The 22,166-nt window shown below is 35.2% G+C and overlaps 1 protein-coding gene across 22 annotated transcripts in view; it reads left to right on the top strand.

Moving 5' to 3' along the window:
- Window positions 1-22,166, top strand: part of LOC120634697 (ryanodine receptor) — a 128,337-nt gene that overhangs the window by 30,834 nt on the left and 75,337 nt on the right. For 16 of the 22 annotated variants that reach the window (XM_039905471.1, XM_039905448.1, XM_039905449.1 and 13 more), the window contains 22 exons: window positions 741-818; window positions 2,749-2,867; window positions 4,778-4,847; window positions 6,186-6,385; window positions 7,017-7,199; window positions 8,244-8,415; window positions 8,894-9,063; window positions 9,879-10,003; window positions 10,751-10,954; window positions 11,539-11,708; window positions 12,272-12,462; window positions 13,110-13,250; window positions 13,808-13,962; window positions 14,366-14,507; window positions 15,089-15,299; window positions 15,641-15,718; window positions 16,144-16,274; window positions 17,028-17,118; window positions 17,754-17,903; window positions 19,683-19,836; window positions 20,433-20,560; window positions 20,787-20,867. In XM_039905471.1, coding sequence (XP_039761405.1) covers window positions 741-818; window positions 2,749-2,867; window positions 4,778-4,847; window positions 6,186-6,385; window positions 7,017-7,199; window positions 8,244-8,415; window positions 8,894-9,063; window positions 9,879-10,003; window positions 10,751-10,954; window positions 11,539-11,708; window positions 12,272-12,462; window positions 13,110-13,250; window positions 13,808-13,962; window positions 14,366-14,507; window positions 15,089-15,299; window positions 15,641-15,718; window positions 16,144-16,274; window positions 17,028-17,118; window positions 17,754-17,903; window positions 19,683-19,836; window positions 20,433-20,560; window positions 20,787-20,867 — 3,144 coding nt within the window. Of the gene's footprint in view, window positions 1-740; window positions 819-2,748; window positions 2,868-4,777; window positions 4,848-6,185; window positions 6,386-7,016; window positions 7,200-8,243; window positions 8,416-8,893; window positions 9,064-9,878; window positions 10,004-10,750; window positions 10,955-11,538; window positions 11,709-12,271; window positions 12,463-13,109; window positions 13,251-13,807; window positions 13,963-14,365; window positions 14,508-15,088; window positions 15,300-15,640; window positions 15,719-16,143; window positions 16,275-17,027; window positions 17,119-17,753; window positions 17,904-19,682; window positions 19,837-20,432; window positions 20,561-20,786; window positions 20,868-21,625; window positions 21,726-22,166 lie in introns of all 22 variants that reach the window. The other 6 variants (XM_039905468.1, XM_039905469.1, XM_039905467.1 and 3 more) reach the window with 1 other exon arrangement.

Genomic DNA, 22,166 nt, shown 5'->3' with positions numbered 1-22,166 from the left:
TGTTTATTAACCTTAACATTCCGTAAACATTACAACTTGATGCTCAAAGCCCTTTGTAAAAAAAAAAGATCTTTGCAAAAGTACAGACAGACAACTGAGTGTTCCGTTTATTTATTTAGAGGACGAAAAATTTACTATGCGGTAAAATTGTAAAATAATATTAGAGGATCAAGTAAGAATTTTTCTTTGGTCGTTATAAAAATATAATTTAGATTTTTTTCTTATAATATTGGTTATTTTTTTTAGATAATTTGGGTGATATCCTTTACTAATATACACAATAATTTTCAATTATCTAATGAAATAGACGCTATTGTTAAAAAGAGGCACAAATAAAACAAAATAGAGTAGTGTAAAAAAATGCATGCTACTATTTAATTTCTTAACAGAACCGATTTTTTTAAGATCGCATGATACCTGACGTAACAATATTTCTATTATCTACTTTATTCTTACAGATAATCTTAACTTATCTAACGGTTACAAGCAAGTATATATTACATTTTATTTAATTGACTTATGTATTCTTGTTAATAATTATAATATTTGTATATCATATTTTCACTTTTTTTTCTATTCTACATAGCATTATATAATTACTCTACACCTTTAAGAAATATACTCACTTTATTTATTTACTTTTGAAATATATTTATTCCAATAAAGGGCTTTTGTTGTAATAACTGAACTATTTATAAATGTTATATATTTTCAAGATAATATAAAACTTTTTTTTTCAGGGCAAAGGCACAGGTTCTGGACATAGAACACTACTATACGGCAATGCTATTCTATTACGGCATCTTAACAGTGATATGGTATGTATTTTAAGTTTTTAATGTATTGTTTCATTTTCTTTCATCACACTTGCTCGTAACACGCGTGTTTTTTAACTTTACATTATTGCACTCGTGATTTATGAAATAATTTTCTACCTCAGTGGAAGTTAATTATAATAATATGTAGGTAGGACGAGGCATTCTAAAATTAACCGGGTTACAAGATTTTTTTTATACGTTAACCATTTTTTATGTCATATGTCACTAAACGGTTTTTAGCGGTAATAATGAGTGGTCATACTAAAGACCTTGAGCGGATAACGATTTGTAGGCTTACAAAAATTAATTAGTTTATAAAAGAGTCATACAAAATCGGGCTTATCGTCCGTCGATCTTAGTAGGTATACTTATGTCAGTTACAAATGTCGATTAAATAAGTTTTTTCAGTAATATACTCGTACTTACAATCAACATTATTAACACAAATTTTAGGAGATCCATTGCTGGGCATGGTCTTTTTAACGGATTTCCCATATTCAATGGTGTTGAGCCATTTGTGACACTCCCTGCGACACTGTACTTCCAGTGGGGGAGTCTACCAACGGTACTTTAACTAAATATAGTTCAACGGGTACATACCACCATAATGTCATGGAAATTGTAGATATTTCGACCCAGCTGCATGAAGCTGGGTCGAAATATCCAAATCAAATTCCTTAATATAATCGTAACCCGTTGAAAATTTTAGGTTTAAATCTTTAGGTAGTTTACTAGTGCATAGTTGCCATGACTAGGCAGGATTTTTTGGAGGTGCATCTGGAGACGTAAAATTAAATTGCAAAAAGAACCGGATATTAAAAAAAAAAATTGTTTCCTATAATAGCTCATATCAGATTTTTGAATGAAACTTTTGCCATCACAAGGCAAAGTGGAAAATTGATTTCCTTTTATTAGTTACACTGAATATTATCAATGAAGCTTATCAAAACTTCATTTAGTACTTGCTTTGTAAAGTGTAAAAGAATAGGACCCCCTTCGACCTACCTGTATGCGCCCATGAGTGTTACAAGTCTAGCATCTTGGGACCCAACGTCCGTCGGTCCTGCAAACAATGTATCTCAACCTTATACTAGTATCATTTTAACTTAAACACTTGTTCAGCTAGATTGGTAACTGTGGGGTCTCTTCATTTATGTCATGATCCGAGCGTAATAATTTCTCTCCAATGCTCGCACAGTGAGTCTTAACTTTCTTATGAATAGTGCCTATTGTTAGTACCCATGTTTCGGAATCATATTACGAGTATGTCTTCACTGGCATACTTGCAATACTTAAAGCAAAGCAAGCAAGTACAATAATTATAATTTATGTAATCCGCAATTGAAGTGTGAAACGTAAAATTTCCCTTGTTTCGTGTAACAATAATTTAAAATAAAACTTATGGCCACTTCCTAAATATCCGCAGTGCGCAAATTGATCTTTTTCGACAACCTCCTTGGGGTAGTGGTGAGCGCTGTGGATTTAAGTGGGAGGCCCCGAGTTCGATCCCCGGCAGGGGAAATTTGGGAATTTATAATTTCTGAATTATCTCTGATTATTAGTCATATTCATGAAAATTAAGCTTAACTAGCAATACTCCGCGAATAATTTAAAATTACTTACAACTATTGATTATTGATTTTTAAGTCAACATCTCCTTAGGATGCTCCGGTTTCGAAACGTGCGTAGAGGGTACATTACCGAAGAGCTGTTTTTGTGAGTTGAGAGATTAGGGAAATCATAAATTACACCGTACAGATTCCCCTGCTTTTTGCGGGGTAGCAAATTTAGCTTTGTCATAAATTTTATTGATAAATAACCTGCTAACGTCTTTCAATATAATTATTTAAAAAAAAACATATTTTCTAGCGATGTTTGTGGCAAGACCAAACTACAAAGACAGCCAAATAACCTTTTTGATTATTTGTAGTATCTGGCATGCTTATCAACATCCTCGTCTCAAGACAAGCTGGCCTTTGACGTTGGTCTGCAAGAGCATTCGCAAGGAGAGGCATGCTGGTGGACACTACATCCTGCTAGCAAACAGAGGTAATTAAAAACTTTGCCTAGCCATAGTCTACTACGATATCCTATTGTTTTGAACACTTAAGACTTTGGCATACCAATAAAGTGCAGCAATAAATAGCTATGCTGAAGACTTGCGTCAAGAAAAGCTGACGTTGTCCTTCACGTTGGTTGGTCGTACGTCGTGACGCGCGTTGGCCCCTTTAGACCCCTTTTACATCTTGAGACAAGGAAAAAAAAACATCTTAGTAACTGCAGAGAATAAATACTATTTTAGCTTTAGACTCATTGCTAAAGACTGTAAGTTTTACAACATCGATTTTATAGCTGCCTATGAAGCATATGAAGAAACGGTCCAATTTCTATACTGCTACTTTACAGAACCTCAATACATTATATAAAAAAAAAACAGAAAATCCTCAGACTTTATTTGTTTACATTTTCATTATGAAAAAAGCTCAATTTACTACCCTCGGCGAAAAGCAGGAGAATCTGTATGGTGTACTTATATATTCTTCTATCCTTATACTCCACATTAAACAGATCTTCGGCAATGTACCCTCGACGCATGTTTTGCTCCGAAACCGGGGCATCCTCAGGAGGGAGTATATAATAGAAGAAATTATAAATTACACCAGACAGCTTCTCCTGCTTTTCGCGGAGTGTAGCAAATTGAGCTTTTTTTCTTTATATATCATGGATATTCGCCAGGTAACGCCTGCTTCTATCAAATATTTACATTAAAACTAACAAGTTCTGCTCTACGACTTTTTTTTACTTAATAGTTTGTGAAATATTCAATATTAAATATTGAATATATACTTGTAACTACTCTATAATGTAACATCGGCAACAGCTGCGAACCCCGACTGTATCGTGCGTGCTGCGTTTTTTCAACAGGGACATGTATTTGGTTTCACAGTATAATGTCAGTTAACAGAAATGTTTTTCATGATTTATTGTTTTTTATGAGCGTTGATAGCCCAGTGGGTAGGACTTCGACTTCACTTTCGGGGGGAGAGTTCGAATCCCAGCACGCATCTCAAACTTTTTAAGTGGTGAAGGAAAACATCGTGAGGAAAACTGTATCCCTCAGAGTTCTCCATAATGTTCTCAAAGGCGTGTGCAGTCCACCAATCCGCAGCAGTAGGCTAGCGTAGTGGAGCGTGCCCTGTGGTGGGCCTATATTCTAGGGTTAATGATGATTTTTTTTGTAGGAACTGAAATTTTAATACTGAATTCTAAAAAGTCATAGAACATAAGTTTTTAGTTTTAATAATAGGTACTACAAGGTCGAAATTTCCTAGTATTTTATTAATTAACACTGTATACTATGGGCCTCATAAGATGGCTCAGAATCACTAGCGGGCTATGGAAAGAGCAATGTTGAGAGTATCTCTACGTGATCAGAAATGAGGAGATCCGTAGAAGAACCGGAGTTACCGACATAGCTCAGCGAGTTGCAAAGCTGAAGTGGAAATGGGCGGGGCACATAGCTCGGAGAACCGATGGACGTTGGGGTTCCAAGGTGTTGGAATGGCGACCCCGCACAGGTAAACGCAGTGTTGGTCGGCCCCCAACGAGGTGGACAGACGACATCAAACGAGTCGCTGGGAGCCGCTGGAAAGAAGCGGCCCAGGACCGTGGATTTTGGAACTCTACAAAAGACCTATGTCCAGCAGTGGACTTCAATCGGTTGAAGTGATGACGATGATGATTACTGTATACATCTTTGCCGACCAGAAGATTCGAATTCCTATGACTATACAAGCTGATATAGGAACGACATTTTGCATCGTATAATACAAATCAAACTGTTGGTATTTAACATCACGCGTCTACAAACATAAACAACAAAAAAAAATTATTCATTCCCGGGTAATCGGCGACGCAAGCACAGACTGTAACTCACCCGTAATTATTTAATCTTTCAGATCTGAGGGTGAAAAAGTGCGAGTGGGTGACGATTTGATTCTAGTGTCCGTCGCTACAGAAAGATACTTGGTAAGTTACACGTATTTCTTTCACCTTTCAGGCCTCCAGACTTTAAACTTTTATTATAATATGAGAGTTCAACCATCGAAATGAGTAGATAAAGTGGTGACTTTCTGCACGTCCGTATGGCCAAAAAATGCACAGATTCTCATTTATAATCTACTAGCTGTTGCCCGCGACTTCGTCTGCGTTTGATTTTGTTTTTTGGTGTGGCATTAAATTTAGTTGTAGATCTAACAAAATTTCAAGTATTCAGTACTGCTAAGCCTTAAATGAGAGGTTTGCTTCTGTCCGCTGAGGAGTTCTGTCCTCTATCTCCAACCACAGTTTGGGCTAAATTAAACACATATTATAACCTCTATAGTACAAAAATAATAAAGTATTTAAATTGGTTATAATTTGTCGCAGTTATGGTGTAAAATCGTCAAACCCTCATCCCGTCTCCCAAAGGAACCGAGCTTAATGTCGGGATAAAAAGTATCCTATATTACTTCTAACACTTCCAGGAATATGTGTACAAAGTTTCATGGGGATCAGTTTTTGCGTGAAAGCGTAACAACCAAACTTACATTGACATTTATAATATTAGTAGGGATAGGGATAGGGATACCTACTTATAATAAACCTGTATTTATACGATTCCTGTAAATTTAATATGTTTTGATTTTTTTTCCACGGGATGCTTAAATATCAATAAAGAAACCAAGTTTGAATTAGTCAACCGTAGTCAAAGTCAAAGTCAAAAATATCTTTATTCAATTAGTCCCATAGATGGCACTTTTAATGCGTACATTACAGTGAGAAGTTGGCGGTAACCATATTGGTTAACCTGAGACTACGAGAGTCCCAAACGCATCCTGGTTTAAGAAGAAGGCCACAATAAACTTAGCCGGGTGTTTTATTTGTTATCACCATCTCACATTGCCATTTAAAATTATTAGAAGAGCAATCTAGTTAGAGCAATAATATTATTGTATATTGTGCGAAAGAGATAACACGATATCGTACCCGTGTTATCCGCGGTAAATAATTACTTTGGTTACTTTGTTAGGGCGTGAAGGTAGGTGTAAAAATACAAATGTTCATTAGGAATCAATAACCTATGTTACCCTCCGTCTTTAAAACTAACTCTGTGCCAAAAATCAATTCGATTGGTTGCTTAGTTAGAGCGTAAAGGAAGGACAAACGAATTGCGCATTTTTATTTTTTTATTGTTTCCTATATTTATTATCTTTATCCCTTAATTGTGTGCAATAAAGAATTTATCTATGTAACTATCTATTTGGTGTCGCGAGCTATACTTACTCAACTCAGGCTTTACTTGCTCAATAATTGTATTGTTTTCAGCACACGACGAAGGAAAATGAGGTGTCTATTGTAAATGCTTCTTTCCACGTGACTCATTGGTCGGTCCAGCCGTACGGTACGGGTATATCCCGTATGAAGTACGTGGGATACGTGTTCGGTGGGGACGTGCTCCGGTTCTTTCACGGAGGCGACGAGTGCCTTACTATACCGAGCACGTGGAGTAGTGATGGTGGACAAAAGTAAGTTTTCCTTTACCTTTTTTTCTCTACTCGATAACTATTATTAGGTACATATAAATATTGTTAGGTTAGGTAATATAAATTTATTGGTGACCATTTTGGCAATTTAGTGATTATCAATTTTAGATATATCTCCGCCGGCCGGTGACTTCGGCCGTGGCTAGTTACCACCCTACTGACAAAAACGTAACGCCTAGCAATTTAGTGTAGCTCAATAACCTGTTATTATGAACGTAATATAATGCCATAATATAATGCCATATAATGCCATATAATGCCATTTAGCCTGCTACGATTTTAGACTGCGTCACCAGGTGAGATTGCAGTACTGCAATGTCTGGAGGTTGGTCTACATATCACGAAGTTCCGAGTACGGCTTTTTGGTCCTGCCAACCCGGAATTGGAAATTTTTTGTTGTCTAATCCCGTGCCCCGAGAATCGAACTCAGTGCCTCCCAATCTGTAGTTAAACATGCTTACCTCTAGACCTACGAGGCAGCTGCATTTTTACTACAAAGGCACAATTTCCTTCTTACTGGAAACAATGAAATCTTTAAAAAACATAATATTAAAGAAAAAAAATTGTAGTCGCAATATAACTTCTATTAACATATATATCTTTATATCCTCAGCATCGTAGTATATGAAGGAGGATCGGTGATGTCACAGGCACGATCGCTGTGGCGTTTGGAACTGGCTCGCACCAAATGGGCTGGAGGCTTCATCAACTGGTACCATCCGATGAGGATACGGCACATCACCACGGGGCGATATCTCGGCGTTAATGATCAGAACGAGCTGTATTTAATAAGCAGGTAATATACCTAAGGTCTTAAGAAAGAAATGAATTATTTATTAATCCACGCAAAATGTTCTAGCAATTTGTAAAACAAGTAAGAAATTTTTTTAACAAAAAAAAAACGGCTTCTGAAGTAAATGTAGCACCAACTAAAAAGTAAACAAACTTTCGTATAAAATAAGCTTAAATACTATGTACTAGCTTCCAGTCGCGAATAAAGTTGCAGTTACTTCTAATTTGGATAGAAAATGTGGGTGTCCTTGATATACTGAATACTTCTGCGTAGCTATTTCGAGTGGTACACTCGTGATGTTTTTTGTGTGATTACCTAATCAATACGTATTTGTCAAATAGCAACAATTGCGGTTGGTTTTCTGTCAGTTTTGAAAGAGTTCCGTTGTCTGTCTCTGAAACTCTTCATAGATATGAATCTATCTGAAATTTGAGTGGGACCATTTTGGCATAAACTACCCTTTCAAACAAAAGAAGAATTTTACAAATCCGTCTATGACAGAGCTGTAGCGAACATACATAAAAAAGAACATCCGAAGATGATCCGGTGTCGGAGCGTTAGCGTGCGTGCAGAGTACTTTTTGGAAGATCTATTTGACGTAGAGCGGAAACATTTTAGAACATTACACATTGCACAGTACAGATGTTCCTGGTTCTCGCGAATTATATCAAGTTAAGCTTAATGTAGCGGTAGCGTTGTTAGCTCAGTGGCTAGGACTTTTGCTTCACTTTTGAAGAGCCCAGCTCGAATCCCAGCACGCACCTCTAATTTTTCTAAGTTGTGCGTTTCAAGCAATTAAAATATCACTTGCTTCAACGGTGAAGGAAAACATTGTTTGAAAATCTGCATGCCTGAGAGTGCTCTACAATGTTCTCAAAGGCTTGTGGAGTCCACCAATCCGCACCTGGCCAGCGTAGTGGATTACGGCCTACACCCTTCTCGTTATGGGAGGAGACCCATACCCTGTAGTGGGCCGGTAATGGGTTGATATGATTATGATGAAGCGTAATGTTCATTGCACAAATATATTTAATAATAATGTTACAGAGAAGAAGCAACAACAGCGTCATGTGCATTCTGCCTTCGTCAGGAGAAAGATGATCAGAAGGTAGTCCTTGAAGACAAAGATTTGGAAATCATAGGAGCTCCGATCATCAAATATGGTGATTCTACTGTAATTGTGCAACATTCGGAAACCGGATTGTGGCTGTCTTATAAGGTAAATTGCTCATCATGTTTCATATGAACTTTTCTATACTCTAAGCAAAAACTTGATTCATAAGTTCTTCACCTCATGTTATGAAATTCATAATAGGGTATGGATAATATGAGAAATCCTTGTCTAGAATTTTCTTATCGAAGATAAATTAAAGTGAAAATTCACTACTAGTGGAAGTTGCCATTAAGCTTCTAAGGTACCAACTTCAAAAAAATAATGATTTGTAGCGTATAATATATATAGTGAAAATACTATTATCACATCACTAATAAATAATAAATTGTCTAATTTCTTATTAAGTTTTAGGTTTTTGAGTACATATATTGATAAAATATTCTACCAATAAGTGAAACACAGGCCCACTTAAAATTCTCTGAAATTGTTATAATCGGCAATCACCAAAATGTCTAAGTGTTTACTGATAAATCCATAGCATTTTGGTGCTCAGTAATAAAACACTTTCTGTCATTATTCACAGTCTTACGAGACAAAGAAGAAAGGCGTCGGTAAAGTCGAAGAGAAGCAAGCTATACTGCACGAAGAAGGCAAAATGGACGACGGCCTCGACTTCTCCAGGTCACAAGAAGAAGAATCTAGAACAGCCAGAGTTATTAGAAAATGTTCTTCATTGTTCACCAAATTCATTACGTAAGTATTCCGACATTTTTTTTACATACAGCATACAGCTAGACAATAAATTTTATTAAAAACAACATACATCTCTAATAAATAAATATGTATTTATTTATTCTTTAAAATAATTGTTTTATAAATATATAACCTGAAATAAACTATTTAAAATTGAATAAAACCTAAAACGTCCTCGAAACCACCGCAGCGAGGCATAGTTTCTAAGATGCTGGCAGCATTGCCCCTTTGGATGGCCGAACTAATTCGTTGGCCAAGGTAACTTCCCGCTCTAGGATCACCGGTAGGATCGATTACCCTTTTCGATAATTCTTTGAAAAGGGCTCTTGTTCATTTACCATAATATTATCTCTGTTTTGGATTACCATGTCATTTTGTTTTATTAAGATCGCATATCATTTTTAATAGGTTTTTCTTCACTAGCATTAAGGTAGATTTCCTCCAATTCAGACTGTACTTTTTTAAAGTTATTTTTTTTCTTGGAAACAGTTATTTTTTTCTAGATGTACTATTTGTCCTTACAATATGTAAAACTAAAATTAAATATTGGTCGGTTAAGAAGTTAAGGCATAAAAGCATCTCAAGCTTACAAACGAATTGATCTTTATAAGATAAGTTAGGATTAAGATGTACATTCATGTAAATATTTGTCTTTGTTAGCATACCTGTACCTACAAAGACTAAAGTGAACATTTCAAAATCTAAAAAGTCAGTTTTAAATCCAAAAAGACAATTATAAGCTACTTAGTTTAACACATCCCAAGATAAATTTCAAATTTCGATACATAATTAAAAAAAATAAAACTATTTTCCAGCGGCCTTGAAACATTACAAGAGAACCGACGTCATTCGATGTTCTTCGCTTCAGTAAATTTAGGTGAAATGGTGATGTGTTTAGAGGATCTTATCAATTACTTCGCGCAACCAGATGAAGATATGGGTAAGTTAAATATCTTGCCACCAAATGCTGGAACGACATCCCACCGCCTTTTAGAAATGCCAAATCAAAGTTTTGCTTTAAAAAATTATATCGCTATTATCTACTGAACATTCAAAAATCTAATGTGGCACTATCTTACAATAATAACTACTAAAAACTAAAAATTATTATTTGACTAACATACTTTTCCATTACTACTTAAACAAAAATGAATTTTCATCTTCTTTCCATAATGAAGTTTACTTTCTTTTATAAAGTTTATATATTTTTTTTTAATTGTTTTTATATGTGATTTCATAACTGGACTTCCCTCAACTAAATAGGTACTGACAGAATACCAGCGTTGTGGGTACATTAGTATCCGGAACATTAAGCTGAGTCAGAACCTTTTTATTGGCACGACACATCATAGACTTAAGCTATTAATAATTAAGTACAAAATTTTTAAGTTACTCCGTATGTAAGTCTGTTTGTGTTGTTCTGGTAAATAAACAAATTCTATTCTTTTCTATTCTATTCTAGTTATTAAGCAATATTACAAGTAGGTACTAGCTTCAAGTACTATCTTTTACTGGCAACTTTTTCTTCTTTGAGATAAAAGTAAAACTCATTATTTCTATTTGTGTTATCATGTTGGGCAAAAAGAAATGTTTCCGTTAAACCATTTCCTTTTTCTATTTTTAAGAATCACGCAAATATTCAAACGATAGTTTTTGCGTATTCTAACAAAATGCATTTTTTTTCCAGAACACGAAGAAAAGCAAAATAAGTTCCGGGCACTTCGAAACCGTCAAGACCTGTTCCAAGAGGAAGGTATCCTGAATTTGATCCTGGAAGCCATAGATAAGATCAACGTGATCACGTCTCAAGGATTCCTCGCCGGGTTCTTGGCGGGAGACGAGTCCGGGCAGAGTTGGGACATGATATCAGTTTATTTGTACCAGCTTTTGGGTAAGTACGCTCACCTTTTTGCAATTTAACGCGAATAACCATGGTTATAAATCTGTGAGGAAACTCATATCGAGCAAACATAATATGCTTTCCTTACATGAGTAGCTGCGGTGAAGACTAGGGACTGGCGCGCGTCACATAGGAAGCTGATGACAGCGTCAGCCGCTAGTTCTAGATCGGGGTACACTAAGGTCGTCTATTGGCCTCCTTTGCTCAACAATTTCAGTAATAGTTACCAACTTTTAAAAACCAATTTTTATTACGAAATCAGCATAGTGCGCAACTCCTGCTTATACCTCAAAAGGTGAAGAAAACATGTTTCTCGCTTCACATTGGAAATCTCCTAGAGACAAAAATGTTCACATCTTAGTTTTACCCCAGATGCCATCGTTCTCAGCTAAAAACCAGTATCTGCGTTACAAGTGTGAGGTTTTCTACGTTTACGTGTTCGATCGAAGGAGCGAACTTGTTGCACTGCTGGGAAACCGTGCCAGATGTCGCTCACAAATCGAAGTTAACGCAATTCACGCACTTTGATAGTGTAGCTACAAATATCAATTAAAATTTTAAATTTTTGTTTCCAGCTGCAATAATTAAGGGCAACCACACAAACTGCGCGCAGTTCGCCAACTCGAACCGTCTTAACTGGTTGTTCTCAAGGCTGGGCTCGCAAGCTTCGGGGGAGGGGACCGGTATGCTGGACGTACTTCATTGCGTCCTCATTGACTCGCCGGAAGCTTTGAATATGATGAGAGTAAGTTATTTTGTTGTCCATACCTGCACTAATTTTATAAAGAAGCAAGATTTTTTTTTATTCTTTTGGTATGGCTAATAGGCTGCAAAACTCCAGGACCGATTTCAACCATTTTTTTACCAATAAGACACTTGCGAATTTAAGTTTCTGAATTTCCTCTGATCTGATCTAGATAAACTATAACTCCCAGACCCTTCAATAGGTTAGCAAACAACAAACTTACACTGCATCGTGACTTACCACCAGTTAAGATTGCAGTCTACCCTTGAGGCTGGAGTCAGTTTCACCAAAATATCAGAACTTTTACCTTTTATATAGTTTTTCATTCCGTTAACTATCTATATTATAAATGCGAAAGTTTGACTTACTTTTGATCTCCGTTAAATGTACCGTGTAATAGCGTTTACGTAGTTTTGATGTTTTATATAACAAGAGATCGACATGCTTTTTTAGTGTTAGTTCATTCTTCAGTTATTCAGAGAAAAAAAGGCAAACACATTATAATTTCTACGTGAACGAAGTCACGGGCAACAACTACAATTTCAATATTTTTATATCTACAGGATGAACATATCAAAGTCATCATATCACTGCTGGAGAAGCACGGTAGAGATCCAAAAGTTCTGGACGTGTTGTGCTCGCTCTGCGTCGGTAATGGAGTGGCTGTGAGGTCTTCGCAGAACAACATCTGTGACTATCTACTGCCGGGGAAGAACCTGTTGCTGCAAACGCAACTGGTTGACCATGTATCCAGGTAATTTTAAACCTTATAACACGCCTTACAAATAAACGTGACAACGTCAGGCGTAGCTATTAGTTATTATTATTGCGGCAACAGCGACTGGTTCTGCTTTTTTTACATATAAAGGCTACTTTCATGTGCCCTGATTTGGCTTATACACTCTTTTCAACCACAGTGGGGACAATTTACTGTAAACGTAATCGCAGCTATGCAGTGATCTTCCACAGCACTGACATTTGGAGTTTAACAAAACACTTATCTACTCCAACATATTGCTATGTTAATTAATGAGGCCCTAGAAGAGTTTGTAATTTGTTGGGTTCAAATTCACAATAAGACCAATATGGTATTCGAGGACCTGCACAAAAACTATTGGAATCATACATAGAAAATGGAAAGCAGGCAATTAAATAAGATGTACCTACATGATAAAAAAAATAATTTACATTAGTAAGTTGCACGCCAGAGAGTGGGAAACTTATAAAACTATTCCCATGTCGTCAAAAAAATGTACTTACACAGTTAAAACAATAAAAAATTATTCTATTCTAATTCGATTTCACGCTCATGATTTTGGGCTCGAATTTAAAATGACAAAATTAATAATTTTGCATATTATAAATAGCTTTAAATAAACTGGAGTAAGTAATATTTTACAGTGTCCGCCCAAACATTTTCGTTGGCCGAGTGGAAGGTTCGGCGGTTTATCAGAAGTGGTACTTCGAAGTGACAATGGATCATATAGAAAAAACCACGCATATGATGCCACACCTGAGGATTGGATGGGCTAACACGACTGGGTGAGTATTATTCCATAACTTGTGCCGCTCGCATTTATTTATTATAAAAAAAACATGTAACGCTAGTCGTAAGAAAATAAATAAATATAAGGTTTACTAATTACTGTAAGGCTATTTTCTCGACCTCCCTGGCGCAATAATAAGCACTGTGTCCTTTAAATGGGAGGTCCTTGGTTGGACCAACGACAGGTGCAATATGGAAATATTAGGAATGCCATAGATATAAGAATAGTAACATGACCGGATTCGATTTGAATAAGGGATTTACAATATTTGATTAAATTTAGGAGTTTTCGAGTTCAGTTTAAATGGGTAATAAAAATAAATTTAGGTTTTTTTTTTCTAATTTTTTTTTATATATAACTTATTTAAAACTTGGGCCTTTTATCTATCGAGACTTTTTTACTGAACCGTGTAAAGCAGACAAAGCATAGTCATAAATATGGTCGAGAGTATAATATCTTTTAAGGAAGAGCTACATAGATTTTATTAATAGTTTGAGTTCTTTCAACCACATTTAGTCGGACCCAGCACCTTAAATGGATTTTCTGTTGTAGTTATGTACCATACCCTGGAGGCGGTGAGAAGTGGGGTGGTAACGGAGTAGGAGACGATCTCTACTCGTACGGTTTCGACGGAGCATACCTCTGGTCTGGAGGCAGGAAGACACCAGTTAATAGGACTCATGAAGAGGAACCGTTTATAAGAAAAGGTTTGTCTTAAACATAAGATTAATTAAAAAGATAAAAAATATACAAAAGAATAACTGACTTATAAAAATATACAAAAGAAATAAATGTTATACCAACTAAAAGGTAAATAACTTTTATTGTATAAATATGCTCCCAGTCACGAAAAAATCTGATGCAAGTACTACTAACTTTGATTGAAAATTGGGGTGAACCCCACTGTATACTGAAGTCATCTGCGTAACTCTTTTTCTCTATTGCAAAGTATGCAATGATGTCTTCTTGGTGCAATACTGTTTTGGCGTTTCTTTAGAAACAATTCCCAATGCACGCTTGTCACACTTAATAGCAGATTGTATCTGGTATTTTTTTCCGATACGTAACAATACTATTACACTGTCTTTAGTATTGTCACTGTCTTTTTAGGTGACGTCATTGGCTGTGCTCTAGATTTGACCATACCCTTGATAAACTTCATGTTCAACGGCGTACGTGTCACCGGATCCTTCACGAACTTCAATCTCGAGGGCATGTTCTTTCCCGCAATCAGTTGTTCCAGTAAATTAAGGTAAATAGGAATTACTTTATTATCAATAGCCAATGGCACTACGCTTCTTTTCTTAATACTTCTCCTTAGCTCTTCTCCCAGGCTTGCTCTTAATATCCACGCTGGGGAGAGGGGTTGGTGATTGTAGTAGTTTGTAGTAGAAGCACAGAGTACGCTGTAGACCGTTCTCTGTTATATTCCCTAAATCGCCTCATACGATACCCTTGAAAAGAGTAAAGATGGTGACAACTTTATTGTAGTCTGCAGTCACCGCTCAGCACAGTTATTTCATATTTTAATGTTATGAAAATATATTATGCATGCAAAATATTATATATATATATATATATACTATCTTAGATTCAAGAAAATAATATAGAATACTCCTGCTCGTTTTACTACAAATTTTATATTAATACTTAGGATTTTAAACCCTTAAAGTCTTGATATCCCATTAAGTTTCTTTATATGCAGATCTAAATAAACTTCAGTTGTTTCAATAATCTGATAATCTTAAGAAAATACGGGAGTCATAACACGCGTAAATTTAAAGCGTAAAGTTCTTAAATTGAGGTTCATAAAGCATAAATCTTATTCGACAGTTGTCGTTTTCTCCTCGGCGGAGAACACGGTCGACTTCGTTACGCGGCTCCTGAAGGATATTCTCCATTGGTGGAGTCTCTTCTTCCTCAACAAATTCTAAGTCTTGAGCCGTGTTTCTACTTCGGGAACTTAGCCAAGAGAGCGTTGGCTGGACCACCTCTGGTGCAAGATGATACAGCTTTTGTACCAACCCCTGTGGATACAGTGTCGGTAAGTTCTATACAGTTTGTAAATGGAACTTTGGTTGTGGAATCTTTTACAGGTTGACAATTCTATAAAAAAATATTTATTTTCAAAGTTTCCTGTACTAAAAGTGTGTGACACTGTTACTGTCCTAATCGTGAAGTTAGGTATGGAAACCTACTGGAGTAAATGCAATTTAGGTTTCATACAATAAAAATGAAGATTCACAGATAGATTGTTTAAAAATATTCTAACTTTGTTGAAACCATTGACTAGAAGATTAATCATGAAATTAGAGATAATCTGCCTAGATTACATTTTAGGTTTTTAAGGATATTTTTTGTTGTTAAATAGAATTTTGTTTACAGATTACTTTGGCAACCTACATCGAACAAATAAGAGATAAACTGGCTGAGAATATACACGAAATGTGGGCGATGAACAAGGTAACCATTATTCTATTTCTCGAGTATCTTATGCGTATTATATAAATTCAATCGGGAGGCGTCTAACTCTAGGATATATTATATTGATTCTGTAGGTATTTCCTGTGTACGAAGGAGAGATTAAAGTTTGTATGAATGTATGTAATTTATCGATTTACATGATATTTTACACAAATACCTATCAATAAAAATAAAGAACATTGGCGTCACAGATTTCAAAAATACCTCACCTTAACAGGTGTGAACAATAGTAAATGAAAGTTATATCCATAAAGGTATTATGACTTCTTCTTGTTAGATGCTTGGAGATTTGAGATTGGAGACTGCCATGGGCATTGTAGAAGAAGAAGGCATCGCGGATTTTTTTTGGTAACATGACGTTGGCATCCGCTATTTGTTTTTAAAATCATGTGAATTTGTCGCAGATCGAAGCCGGTTGGTGCTATGGCGAAAACCGCGATGACGCCCACCGCATACATCCTTGCCTTGTTCCTTTCGAGAGATTACCACCAGCCGAAAAACGATACGATATACAGCTCGCTGTGCAAACGCTCAAGTAAGTTACCACTATGGCTCAAACCCTTCTCATTGTAGGAGGAGACCCGTGCCCTGAAATGCCTCCGGTCATAGGATTATATGATGATTATGAAAAGGTAAACTGGAAATGAAACTGAATTTTATGAACTTGTAGTGTACATTTATTAAAAAAATTGGCACTAAAAAAACAAAGTTCAAAACCCACCACAAGGAACAAAAAATGTTTCAATGTAGATTTTGTATTCAGGTGGGCATAGGAAACGATGGAATTGAAGAAACGTGTCTTGTGTACCATTTCTTACTTGGCCATTGTGGTGGACTACGGCCTCATCGAAGCGGTGAAAGCGCATTGGGTAGGTGCTCGACTTAACTTTCGGGGGGCCGAATTCGAATCCCTGCATTTACCAACCTTTAGCATTTCTAAGTTATTTGCGTTTTAAGATATTAAAATATCACTTGTTTCAACGGGAAAACATCGTGAGGAAACCTGCATGACTGAGAGTTCTACATAATGTTCTCAAAAGTGTGTGGAGTTCACTGGGACAGCGTGGTGAACTACGGCCTTAACCCCTTCTCTTTGTAGGAGAAGGAGACCCGTGCTCTGTAGTGGGCCCGCAATTGTTTTATGTGATGATGATGATGACGGCCTCATCCGTTCTCATTCTGAAAGGAGACTCACGAACGGGATCTTACTTTATTTAGAACTTTTAAATACGAAAACTTAAGTTTCATTAATATTTAATGATATATTAAAAGGGCCTGTTACTTGCAGAACGATACTCGCTCTCGGCTACTATATCAGCCTCGACAAACCTCCGGCACGTATACGCAACGTTCGTCTGCCCAACGAACCTTTCATGCAAGTAAGTATTTATACATAGCTTTGTGTTCGCAAGACTCAAATAATGTCTATTCGATACATTTACTGGAATTTTCGCCCAACGTTGCATTTCTATAATGTTCTATATAGTATTCATTATATTATCCCTAAGTTATAATTAGTACCTTCACTCATAGTTCAACCTTTTCTTCATCTAAATTATATGAATCGACAATGGATGGCGTTATGTTTATGACTGATTTTCCAAACGCCAACCATATAGTCTCGACCTATCCCGAAGTAAGACATAAATTTGAACTTTGACACATGCATTATCTTCCGATTGGGAAGATAAAATATACCCTTGATGGAATAAATTATTATTTTCATGTAAAACACATACATATATGGTGCACCTTGGAAATAAAACCAACTAATGTGCAAATGCAATGCGTCACGGCAAATGAGGTGACGTTTTGTTATGCCGTCACGCTCCCTTTGCGTCCGCTTATTAACTTTTGTATATTTATCCCAACAATTTATGAATATTATAATTTAATAAGAAAAATAATGTATCTAAATTATTTTACTTTCTCTTATTGATTAGAACGCAGGATGAAAGTTAGTTCGAAACGACCAACTACCACTATAACTATTTTTGTCTATTTCTACCCGTAGTCAAACGGGTACAAGCCAGCTCCACTAGACCTGAGCGCTGTCACCCTGACACCGAAGATGGATGAGCTGGTGGACCAACTGGCTGAGAACACTCACAACCTATGGGCAAGAGAGCGTATACAGCAGGGATGGACTTATGGGCTGAACGAGGTAAGCTGATCTTAGGCATTGGTAGCACAGGAAGCATCTTCACTTAAAAACACGACATGTATCCTTGATAATTATTGTAAGAGGTAGAGTTAAACAATGCACAGGAACCGCTTTCACTCATACAAACGTATGTTTAAATAAAATAATATAACAACTATAACCACTCGAATGGAAAGTATCAATAGAGCTATTTATACTTTCTAAGTACATGTTGGTTCACGTGAACTTAAATCTTGAATATTGATTTAACCTTCCCAATATATAGGTAATATGATATCGCGATTTTTTCATCAATGCTTTACTAGAATTGAACTCTCTGGTTAGTAAATTCTTTTCCTAATTCGCATTATCCAATTTATCACGTTCATTTCAATTATGATTTTCTGTTTTATATACCTCTTATTTATTTTATTGTATTATTTATTTTTCTTATCTTCTTTATTACAATATTATTATACTTCTTTGTTATTTTTAATTTTTTTTCTTATTTGTATTGTATCTATAGTGTGATTTGTTATAAGTATATTGTTTTTTAGATAGTTATATATATAGATAGTTAGTATAGTATATATAAATATTTGATTAATATTTATTATTATATTGTTTTTTATCTAAAAAGAGATCCTTCTCTTTTATTATGTTCTATAGTTAATTCATGCGTATATGATAGTTTTAATTTAGCCATAAAGTATTTTTTATTTAAAAAAAATAGGAGCCTCATTGCAGTGCAATCTAAATCCGACAGCTGTGACTCTCACACTTAATATGTGTTATATTTACTAGGTGTGAGGGTCACAGCAAGTCGTATTTATGAAATCTTCACAAAGCAGAAAGAAGAACGTCATCTGGCCAGTTTTTATTTTTTGATTAGATTTTTTTTAATACCAGACTGTTCATAATTGTTTAATCCTTATGCACTCACCTATTTTATTAATACCCTTCTGTGATTAAAACCAAAAAATACAATCTCGGGAAAACACTGATGCAGTAGATTTTTCAATCCAAAACCATACATTATTAGATTGCTTACACGTGACTCGAATTTGAGACTACTCTTAAGCTGCTTCAGTGATATTCCGTCCTACTTTAAACCGTCTATCGCGCAGTAACCTTATTATATGTATTCCGTTAAAACAAAATTTTCGCCATATACAAGCAGATTCATAAGAAGGAAATCGCTCCTTTAAAAAGGTTAAAGTACTATCTACTCTTTGGAAGATGGAAATTAAATTTAAATATGGTGTATTTTATTCAAATTTCGGAAAATGTAAAACATAGGAGCTTTAAAAGTTTTACGAAAAAATATTTTTTGCATCTATGACAACAATATTTTCTTTAATAATTTGGAAAACCGAATAATTGCTTGATAGGACTTTGATTAAACATAACAATACGCTCTCCGCACAGACAAAGCATTTTTAATAGAGAACTAACCTCAAAAAAGTCGTCCGAATAGAGAGGGCGACATTAAAAATATAATCCCGCATGGAAAAAATATTTTTTGCATGTATAACAACAAATTTCTTTAATAATTTGGAGAACCCAATCATTGCCTGATAAGAGTTTGATTAAACAAAACAATACGCTCTCTGCACAGATAGAGCATTTTTGTTAGGACATAATATCTCGCTCGACTAGTAGAGAACTGATCTCAAAAGTCGTCAGTATAGAGGTGGCGACATTAAAATTACAATCCCGCATGGAAAAGGTTAATTAAATAACCTTAGGACTTTGAATCAATCAGTGGCTGCATTATAATAACCTGAGCATTTTTTTTAGGACTCCGACATGCATCGATCACCGCATTTAGTACCATATCCGAAAGTTGATGACGCAATCAAGAAGGCAAACAGAGATACTGCTTCGGAAACTGTTAGGACTCTACTCGTCTATGGCTATAACCTTGATCCACCGACTGGAGAACACCAGGAAGGTAAGAATTTAAGTTATTATGATATTCACATATATTATTTCCTGTTTTAGTAGCTTTTTCATTACTAAATATCATGCTCAGACGTAAAATGGCCGTAATTTTTTTTTTCGGTTATATTATTGTATAAATGCTATGTTAAGATGACTTTTCTTCAATATTTTCAGGAAAATAAAAAATAGAAGCCATGTTTCGTTATAAATTTTATGAAGATTAATGCTAATTTCATACTTACATACTTTTATACGGGCCAGATTTTACTAAAATGTAGAGCTTCAGATCATATATTATGAAAATTAAGCTTAATTTGTTATACTCCGCGAAAAGTAGGAGAATCTGTATGGTGTAATTTATGATTTCTTCATTCTTCATACTCCACACTAAACAGATCTTAGACAATGTACCCTCTCAATGTTTCACCCGAAAACCGGAGTATCTTCAGAAGATGTTGACTTTAGAATAGTCACATCTTCTGAGGATTCTCCTTAATTAGTCTTAATTTTCATAAAATATCAAGAAATTCCGCAAAGTTACACCTGCTTCTATCCAATCTTTAGATCGCTTAAAAGTCTGTTGTTTATTTATCATTATTTTTTCAGCTTTATTAGCCGAAGCTTCGAAGCAAAAACAAGCCGACTTCAGAACCTACAGGGCAGAGAAAAACTACGCTGTCAGTTCTGGGAAGTGGTACTTCGAGTTTGAGATACTTACTGCTGGGCCAATGAGGGTAAGTTAAGGCCATGAGTGCTCGTTTTTTTGTCTACGTATTCACTTATATCGTACACAATATTTAAAAGTAAGCATTTTGACAATGCAGATAACTTTGATTTCGGTGGTGGTATTACATTTAGTGTATGAATTATTTAAACATTAAATTCACGTAGAATTATTTTGTTCTCCTGGTATTCTTCGTATACGCCATTCAGTACTAATATATCTTTTGACTTTTTCAGGTTGGCTGGGCTCACGCAGATATGGCTCCAGGCATGATGCTGGGTCAAGACGAGAATTCTTGGGCATTTGATGGATATAATGTAAGTTATTATTACTAATACCATTATTAACCATTCTTGATTTTAAGATTTTTAATTTAAATCTATGTTCCCATTTATCGTTACATCGACAAGCAAAAAATCTTCTAGAATGTTTTTCTTGTGAATTTTAGTTTCGAATTCGGTGGGAAGTATTTACCACTGTACGTTAGGCTCGGCAGTGATTTGCGATGGGAAATCTATGCCTTTGTTTTTTTTTTATGATGACCTTGAGTCATTAAGGACCATTACCGTTGTACGGATAAACCCGATTGGGTTTTGTTACACCGTATAGAAATAATATCATGATAATTCAAAAATCCATATTTTTCTATAAATAATAAAATAATAAGTCTAGGACCTGATGCCTTATATATTTTTTTTAATTCGAGACGTAAATATTAACTCCTTTTTTTAATAAAAGAGTAAATATTTACAAATGGAAATGCAATTAAGAATCAGCTAAGTTATGCAATTCAAGAAATCAGAATCCTTATAAAGGACTAGTCTAACTTTTTGTAATTTAATTTCTTGGTTAGCAGTTTTTTACCTGTTATAACCAAGAAAAAAAGATCATACAAAAAGAAAAGACATTACAAATAACGATTTAGGGTCGCAGTTCAATGAAGTTCGGAACACTCACCTTTATGACTACCGAAATGGCTATTTCTCGCATAAGCGTTAGCTAAATTGGAAGGAAGAGGAATTATTCTTTTTTTTTAAATTATAAGTGTATACTAAATCATTTTTGGTGACTGCAGTCGCTAAAATGGCACGGTGGGACTAGCGACACATTCGGGCAGCAATTGAAAGTGGGCGACATAGTCGCTTGCTTCCTAGACGTAACAGACCAGACAATTAGTGAGTTTTAGCTAGGTGTCCTTAAGTACTTGTCTCATAAATGTTGTTAACTATTAACTAATATTACTTATGTGAAAATAATCAATTGCTTAACATATAAAAAGCAATGTTACCGTGACGGAAACAAAAATTGGCATGAAATATTTGTAATAATAAAGAGAGATTTGTGTTTGATTAAACTAAATTTTTTTGCGTATTGCATCCTATTTTTTTCTTCTACACTTATGTCGTCTACACATTTTACATCGGAATACTCGTATATAAGTTAAATTACTTCCAATTTAACATAATCCTTATCAGTGATATTGGCTTTGGTATACAACTATTTACAATGCACATGTCCAAAATTTATGACTTACCTAGCTCATGTCTACATCTTCTAAATTGTTTTCTTAAAAAAACTATTATTGATAAGTATAATTAACAATGAAATTGAAAACA

Source organism: Pararge aegeria, chromosome 25 (assembly GCF_905163445.1).
Source record: "Pararge aegeria chromosome 25, ilParAegt1.1, whole genome shotgun sequence".
Classification (NCBI taxonomy): domain Eukaryota; kingdom Metazoa; phylum Arthropoda; class Insecta; order Lepidoptera; family Nymphalidae; genus Pararge; species Pararge aegeria.
This window is presented reverse-complemented; position numbering and strand designations above follow the sequence as displayed.